The sequence below is a fragment of the Charadrius vociferus genome, unplaced genomic scaffold (assembly GCF_000708025.1).
Source record: "Charadrius vociferus isolate BGI_N301 unplaced genomic scaffold, ASM70802v2 scaffold26, whole genome shotgun sequence".
Classification (NCBI taxonomy): domain Eukaryota; kingdom Metazoa; phylum Chordata; class Aves; order Charadriiformes; family Charadriidae; genus Charadrius; species Charadrius vociferus.
Window position 1 is genome coordinate 820,260 of NW_009649320.1, and position 8,634 is coordinate 828,893.

The 8,634-nt window shown below is 40.6% G+C and overlaps 2 protein-coding genes across 2 annotated transcripts in view; one reads left to right on the forward strand and one right to left on the reverse strand.

Annotated features, from left to right (window-relative positions):
• The window catches only part of LOC104290362 (granulocyte-macrophage colony-stimulating factor receptor subunit alpha-like), a 15,220-nt gene extending 12,431 nt beyond the window's left edge, over positions 1–2,789 (forward strand). Inside the window, exon 11 of the mRNA XM_009889457.1 lies at positions 2,721–2,789. Coding sequence (XP_009887759.1) covers positions 2,721–2,789 — 69 coding nt within the window. The remainder of the gene's footprint in view (positions 1–2,720) is intronic.
• A 2,741-nt stretch (positions 2,790–5,530) lies between these two features.
• Positions 5,531–8,634, reverse strand: part of SLC25A6 (solute carrier family 25 (mitochondrial carrier; adenine nucleotide translocator), member 6) — a 5,341-nt gene continuing 2,237 nt past the window's right edge. Inside the window, exons 2-4 of the mRNA XM_009889459.1 lie at positions 7,633–8,119; positions 6,701–6,841; positions 5,531–6,200 (exon numbers count right to left, since the gene is read on the reverse strand). Of these exons, the coding sequence (XP_009887761.1) occupies positions 6,043–6,200; positions 6,701–6,841; positions 7,633–8,119 (786 nt within the window). The 3' untranslated portion in view covers positions 5,531–6,042. The remainder of the gene's footprint in view (positions 6,201–6,700; positions 6,842–7,632; positions 8,120–8,634) is intronic.

Genomic DNA, 8,634 nt, shown 5'->3' on the forward strand with positions numbered 1-8,634 from the left:
ATTCCTGTGCAGTTTATTTTAATGTTTAATTATCCTTACTTTCAGAAAGCTTTTTTAATAGCCTGGTTTACTGCACTTAAAATGTATTACATGTTATCCTTATTCCTTTCCTGTTTACAGCATCTTACATGCTTGCACGCAGACAACAGCACCTAACTCCGGATCCCAGTCTTTCTTCACATGTCGTGACAACCAGGCTCCAAACCATTCTTGTTACTCTTCCAATGCGTCCATTTGCACAGCACCTGCACAGTGAGGCAGTGCTTTGTATCAGCTGGCTAAGGCAAAGATGTACTTTAAGTCAATAACTCAGGCTAGCTCTTTATCCCCTACGATATTTCAGTGGGCAACGTCAACCACCCTTTTCAAAGCAGCTTTTGAAAGTCCTCACAGAATTTTTCCTTCAACCCTTTATGAAGAATCCTCAAAGCTATTACTACTAAAACTCTCCAGTTTTGGTAACTGTATATCAGCACATTGTCCTAACTCATTTGGCTTTGGTTGGTTGTACTGCCTTTGGCTGTAATAGAAGGCAGGTAGCGAGGTAACTGGGATGAGTTTCCTCATATACATTAAGTCATAAATACTTGATATGTCACTTCCTATCGGGCTGCCAGAGCTGAGGCTACAGAGCAGCAGTCCATAGTCCATCAAATTATTAAATAGCAATTGCTAGTAAAGTAGCAAGCAGTCCTTCAAAAATTGCATTGCTTGCTTTTTCTAAACCTGAGGGGCTTCCAAATTCCTGTGCGTACACTGCCAGAATCACTCCAGTCACACCACTACAGCCCAGATGCCTCTGTGCACGTGGTTTTGTCAACGGTGGCACAGGCACTTCCATGCAGGCAGCAGCTTATCAGCAGTCATTGTGAGAGTTCAGGTGAAGCCCTCAGCTCAGGTTGCCTCTTACCGGCCAACAGGCACCGTGAAGGTCATTCATAAGTCTCTGACACGCTGAAAGAGTTTCTAGATTCTTTACTTATTTCAAGCTAGTCTTAAAGCCTAGTTTTATTTTACCTCTTCTCTCCATGCTCAGGTATCGAACACTGAACGCTGTAATTCTTAAAAGCACAAGAAATAGGTTGCTCAGCCTGGAGAAGACTCGACTCCAGGGAGACCTTATAGCAGCCTTCCAGTATCTGAAGGGCACCTACAAGAAAGCTGGAGAAGGAATTTTTACAAGGGCATGTAGTGATAGGACGAGTGGTAATGGCTTCAAACTGGAAGAGGGGAGATTTAGAATAGATGTTAGGAAGCGATTTTTCACTGAGGGTGGTGAGGCACTGGAACAGGTTGCCCTGAGAAGTTATAGAGGCCCCATCCCTGGAGGTGTTCAAGGCCAGGCTGGATGGGGCTTTGAGCAACCTGGTCTGGTGGGAGGTGTCCCTGCCCATGGCAGGGGGGTTGGAACTCGATGATCTCTAAGGTCCCTTCCAACCTAAACCATTCTATGATAGGTTCTCAGGAGAGTTCTCTCCATTGATACCAGGACTTACTTTTCCTGGCATTTAGCACTAACATATTTATGAGCTATTTTGAACCTGTAATGTCCTTTAATCACAACATTTAAAGCTTGCCTTTCTTTACTTTGTCCCTACTTAGTCAATGACCTTTCACATTTTCTCATTATTTGCCCTGTTACACAACACAACTTTTCCTTAAATCACTGAGAAACCTCACTATTTACAACTCTAACCTTTCTGCACAGTTTGCACTTGCATCCGTAACACTCGTGTTAAAGAGCTGCCAGTTTTTCCTATTTGCTGTGGTTAAGATCCTACCAACCAATTCACTTGGCTCATCAGACACCTTGTATTCCTCTAGTCCATTTTATTTCACTCATCTTCCTTCACTCTGGGTCATTCTCACCCAAATGCTTTCTTCACCTTCACTCAGAATCACCTTTTAATACTTTGTTTTCCTCTTTACCTGGAATAAATACATTCCAAGAACTCATGAGACACACTCCATGCACAGATGCACTGCTTTCCTCAGAATATGGCCAGGCAGCACGAAATGCCACAACCATGAAACCCTGCAGCACTTCTCAATCCCACAGAGCTCCTAGACACAATTCTCCACTAAGACATCCTGGTTTGACATTCCGTAACATACCCTCTATATGACAGCAAGCTTGGGGTTTTTTTCCATGCCTTTCCCCGCCCCCCCCCCTTTTTTTTTTTTCCCTTGTCCCCCCCTCCTTTTTTTCTTTTCCTCTCCTTTCTCCAGTAGTATCCCTCCTGCTTTTTTAAAAAACAAATTTATCTCCCCTCAGTATTTTAAGCCCCAAGCCCTGTATCAGTATTATGACCTGACCCAGCAACTTCCAGTCTCATAGAGGTGCAGGTTAAGCAACATCAACCCATATGAGAGCAACCAGAATGTTTTCTCTGTTAATTTTAACTAGGAATTAACTATTCCTACATATGGAAAACTTGGGCAATACTCACTGAATAAATGTCTTCATTGTCTCAGTTAAGGTTGTCCAGCACTTAAATCAACTTTTATTTCTTTTTCCTTCAGCTGACAAATAGCTAGCATTGATCATACTTGTTAAAAGTTGAAGAATCCTGAAGAGTCCCCAAAAGCATTTCTTATGTATTAAAATAGCAAGACGAGGTGCATTTGGTACCCGTGTATCTAACATTCAGAAACGTTCACTCATCATCAGCAGTGACTCTGTAGCTTATTACGTGTTACAGAATTTTCTTTCTCTTTAGACAGAGTATGTAAAGCTACCAAAAAAAAGTTGTAACGAGGAAATAACTATAGTTGAAGAGATGACCTAACTTTCCGAAAAGAAAACACACTTGGATTCCTCAAGATGAAAGAAAATCATGGATCATCTTGACAACTAAGGAGTATTTCAAAGCAGACTTGAACTCAATACCACTATCTATAAAACTATTTGTCCCATAAAAAGCCACCTAGAACAGACCAGGCAGAAAAAAGTGAAGAAAAACAGTAACATTTGTTCTTTCTCTGTTGTTCAAAAACACCATGCCTGGCAGCTAAGCTTTTCTGCTAATACCTGCTGCGAAGACTTGCTTAAACCTCGCTGAGATTTTCTTCACCACAGGAGACGAGGCCCCTCACCCACAACACAGAAGAAACTTTTATTATTGCCTGTCTTCATTGCCATGATGCTTCTTTCCTTGGAATATAATGATTTGCTATTGGATGACAGACTACTCAGGGATGCCTCAGGAGTTAACTTTCCCCACTTAATTTTATATATGCAGAGCATTTTCTGAGGCAGAAACTAGCTATTTCAGAGTGTGTTTAAAACTGCCCTTCAACCTTGCAACCAGCCATACCGAACTCTCACTGCATATTCAACAAGCTTTACGCAAAACAGAAAACGGGAAATAAAATGATGCTTGCCAAAAGTAACTATTAATGCTGGGCTGCCAGCCAGCCATTCCATGAGCTCAGTACTTCCAATGCAAATGTGAATATCTGCAATATTGACTTAACTCACATAGGTTATTATTTAACTCTTAAGAAAATCCAGTGTAGCAGTTGTGAGAATTGAAATAAAATCTGTAATAAGATTTAATAACTTGTTCTTAAATGTTAAAATTTCCTCACACTAATGCACTTTATTTATTCCCTTCGAACTGCGCAAGCCCTATATTCCCTTTTAAAAATGTCTTTAGATGCCACCATTTGCTTATACAAATTCCAGATCTCATCCCGTTAAAAATACTTTTCAAAATAAATACATTTAACAAGTAACTGTTTCAATAAGGCAGAAAACAAATGCTTTTTTTAAAAGTCTCATTTATTGTTTGCCTCTTATGTTCCCACACTGCATAATCATACATTGAAAATTGCTGCTGCATGACTAAGGGAAGCCACACACTAGGGAAAAAAAAAAAAAAAACAACAAAAAAAACCCCACCAAGTAGTACATGCTGAACACACAGCATAGGTAAATTGCAGTTCCACTTAAAAAACCCACCTACACTTGCATTGATTTATTTTCCTGTTTCTTATGGTTAAAACCTAGTTCAGGAGGGGAAAGGGGAGGTGGGATGAAAAATGTCCTCCCCCTTTCAGGGGCTGCTCAAGTAATTTGTCATGTTTGGTTCCTCCTCACAAAGCCAGAGCCATGACAACCTCACTGTGAGGTTATGTGAGGTATTTTATCATTACCTCTACCTTTCAAGCCACTGACATAGAAAAATAAACCTAAGCAATGTATTTATATAGACACACTCAGCCCCTGCCCCGCAAAATCAACATAATTAATTACAACTGCAACAGCAGGTTGATTGGCAAGGTCAGCATCAAATGACCTGCCTGCACCACAAGAGAGCTACCATTACCAAACTGGATAAAAACACTTGCAGTAGGTACGTTAAGTTTGCTGTTAGCCAGTGTACAAAGTAGCTGTGTAAATGTACTTACATTCACATAGAGCTGTTGAAAGCAGTGCTTCTGCAACAGTCAAGGAAAAAGGTAAATTATGTTTGAGAGGAAGGTAATAATCAGCCAAAGCCAAGTAGTTAATTTAAATACTTCATCTTGAACAGCAACCTCAGAAGGCACACAAAAGAACGCAAGACAGCTCAGTCAGCCTTCAATGACTCATACAGTAACACACTGTTTCTTTCTCAAGATATAGGGAGAATTCTTAAAAACATGACTGGAAGATGAACATCTTGGTTTCCTTTACTGGTCCCCCTACCATGTCTTTGCAGATTACAAAGTACAAAAGACTGTACACATATGAAGAACGGCACATAGGTATTACATTATCTCAAAGAGCAGTATGAGAATTTATTCAATCCTATTTTGGTCTTCCAACTAATCCCAGAACTAGACATTAATCAGTTAATATTGAAGGCTGACCTGCCTCGATCTGTATTTTACAGCTACACAGAAGCATACATATTCCCTCCCACACACCCCATCGACTTCACCTCTTAGAATGAGCCTCATTTCAGACGAAATTCACCCTGCACAGAGGTACTGCCCACTGCTACAGATGAGGCCAAACAGTATCCTGAATGGCACAATCAGCATTTCCAAATAGCAGCAACAATACAATAGACAGGTTACTCAGAAGTTGAAGGCATTTACTAAGTTCCTGGGTTTTTGCATGAATGCCATGTTGCTTTCTATATTGATTTAAAAAAAAAAAGAAAAAGTATTTCATTTTAAGCTGTTTTACCAAGGGCAGAGTATTACTTTTTGACTGTCCTTGGGACTTAGGATTCTCCTAGCACTACAACAGGCCCCCCCCATTTTAAATCATATGAAAAGTTGCAAATCAGTTGCTAAGAATCATGCAAAAAGCCACTTGCAGCAGCCCCATCATACACTATTGGGCACAAAGAATGGGAGTGGTTTCTATTAGTATAACCCATGCTTCCCCCCAGCCCTGAAGTTCTCACATTCAATTATTTCTTAAAAAAAAAAATAATCAAGCTTATTCTGTTACAAAGTGCAGTGTAAGTGTATCAGAGGAACCATTATCTGAAACAAGTTTTCAAAGAAAAGAGGCTTTCCCAAAGCTTTTATGTAATAATTTCAACACAGACAGAGTAAGTATGTTTATTGTTTTACAGCAGAATGCCCCAATTTAAGAACAAAATTGCTAGATGTTCAGCTGTGCAAAATGGTACATAGTGCTTCAGTACAAGTGGAAAAGAACATGATTTGTTAGCAAATACTTTCAAATACAATTTTATGGTCCTAGAAGATAGGACTTGAAACCGGGGACTGATCCACAGGCAAACGATTTTTTCTGCCTAAATTGGACCCAGCCTCTTTGGACCCAGAACCAACACCACTCATTCCTCATTGCTGGGGAAAAAAAAAAAATAATCGCCACACTGAATTGCCAGGTTCAGTGTCTTTGTGCATGTTACTGAGAAATGGATCAGTCATCTACATCAGTTTCTAGCCCCATCTACAAATATCATCTGGCTCCGATAAATAAGACTCACAGGAATTTCTTGAAGGTCAATGGTCCATAATGGTAGTTATTCTACATGATCTGCTCAACTTGATTTCCAATTCTAGTTAGGCTGCTTAAATGACTTTCTTGAATTCATCGTACAGCACAAGCACAAAAGCACCCCCCATGCCTCTGAGAACATTAGACCATGCACCCTTGAAGAAGGCCTTTCCTCCCTCATCCCTTGCAATCTTCCGCCAGCAGTCAATTGTTCCAGAGTACATGATATCAGCTGTAGAAAAAGAGCAAAGAGTCATTTTTAACTCCTATAACTGCATCCAAGACATTTTGAGCAACTGCCCTGTTTCACTTCTCTAGCTACTTTGTGATGCCCCAAACCACATTTTAAGACTGTAACAAAACACTAGTTCAGGCAACAGAAAAGCTTCTTAGCTATTAATAGCTAAGCAAGCAGATAAGTCAAAAATAAAAGTGTTACATGGTTCTTTTTGGCAATTATACTGTTCCCTAATTGTCTTAATTTAATTTGTCACTGCAAACAGGTAGTCCATTTGCTCATTTCATATTCTATAAAGAAAAGTCCTCAGCATAATTCCTGACAAACACCACAAATTATGACCCTACTGCATTTCCTCATATTGTTTAAATGTAATACAACTTAAATCAGATTTATGGAACGAGGAACTGCAAGTGCTGAGGGATGTCTATTAGGAAAAAAAACAGTCCCTCTTGCTAAAACTGTTTCAAGAACTGCACAAATCAACAGCCCACCTCCTTTGCGTCCTGACTGCATCATCATCCTACGCCGCACTGTATCAAAAGGATAGGAGACCACACCAGCCACAGCAGTCACTGTCTGGGCAATCATCCAACTGATAACAATATGAGTATTTCTGGGATCTGGGAGCATGCCTGCAATAAAAAAAAAAAAAAAAGAAAGTAATTAGCTTTTTATCTTTTACTTCCTCCTCCAGTTTACTCACTCCTTGACAGCTACTTTACTGGATGAAGTATTATGAAACGTTGCAAAGCCATACTTTGAAGTTGCACCAAGATACTTGATTAAATTTAAACATGCTGAAGCACTATTAAAAGAAAGTCAAGGAAATTCACAGGATTTTCTTCACAGTAATCAAAACAGGTAACACTTAGGCACCAAAATTCTTTTCAGACTGGAATGTGAAGAGATCTAACTATTGCCTACTCTTTTTAGAAATAGTGTCACTAAAATAAGTCATTGTCGCTGTGAATTATATTAAACTGTAAACTAGCATCAATGACCTCTATGCCCAAATGTCAAGCTTAAAAAACAAGTGCTTTGTAAAAGCACAACACTCAATCCCATTCTGCTAACCACACTTTAATTGCTTTAATGTAACTACAGTAATGCACTGAAGAAAAAGAGAACTTGTAATTGTGCATGGTTACCAACATTCTTTACTGGCATTAGGAAAAGCTCCTTTAAGGACCAGTACAAAACCAGGAGTATTTTAAAGTAGCCTGCTACCATCAATACATGCCCGGCTTTTGCCTTGAACACTGCAGTGTCACTGATGTTGGCACCGATAACCCCTTCCACCTCCATGCTCACATAAGCTATAGTTACAACAGACAGACACAAAGTAACATCCAGGAACACACACACACACAAAAGACAATACAATTCTGGGAATCAGTTAATCAGATCCTCTCTGAAATTTTACCTTTTGCTGTATCATAGATCCCAAAGTAGGCAGCTCTATAGATGATGATGCCTTGCACAGAGACATTGAATCCTTGATACAAGCCACGCAGACCATCAGACTTGGTAATTTTGACTAGACAGTCCCCTAGACCAGAGAATTCTCTGTCTGCACCAGCTTTTCCGACATCAGCAGCCAAACGGGTTCTTGCAAAATCCAAGGGGTAGACAAAGCAGAGGGAAGTGGCTCCAGCTGCACCACCAGAAGCCAGGTTACCAGCAAAATACCTCCAGAACTGAGTGTGCTTGTCTACACCTCCCAAGAACACCTGCTTATACTTATCCTTGAAGGCAAAGTTGAGAGCTTGAGTTGGGAAGTATCTGATGACATTTGCCAAGTTTCCTCGCCAGAAAGACAGCACTCCTTGTTCCTTTGGAATACGCACTACACAATCGATGATACCTTTGTACTGCTTATCAGCAGCAATTTGTTTACTTGCGTGTTGTACCTGCAAATGAGAATACATATTTTGAGTGTACGCCTTGGCAGGCCTGCAGTACAGCTGGGCTGAAGTCTGCTTCTACTATAAAAGTTAAACCTGAATGCCTGATGGCGGTTGTGCACAGAGACTAAGCCCCTGTTAGCCATGATAAACCAGCTGCGAGAGCAAACTTGCAGGCAAAAGCTCCCTGGTCAGCCTGGATCTACACACGAAGTAAAACTGTCACTTATTCGCATTTTGGTGAATGCCAAAGAACTCAAGGATTGACTTAAATCTCAAGAATCAAAAGCATAGCTCTTACAGATACACAAAAGAAGAGAGTGTATGCAAAGAAAGAGCCATAGATACAGAGGGTCTTGTACAGCCCTAAGAACCAGAGAATTCTTCAGAGCCCGGGACCTGCCGAAATAGACAGGGCCACCCGTGAGGAACAAGGGCAAGCACGACTAGGTGATGCCCGGTGCTCTCCACAGCCGAGAGCCCTTACCGATACCGCCGCCGGGGCCTGCGGGCAGCGGGAC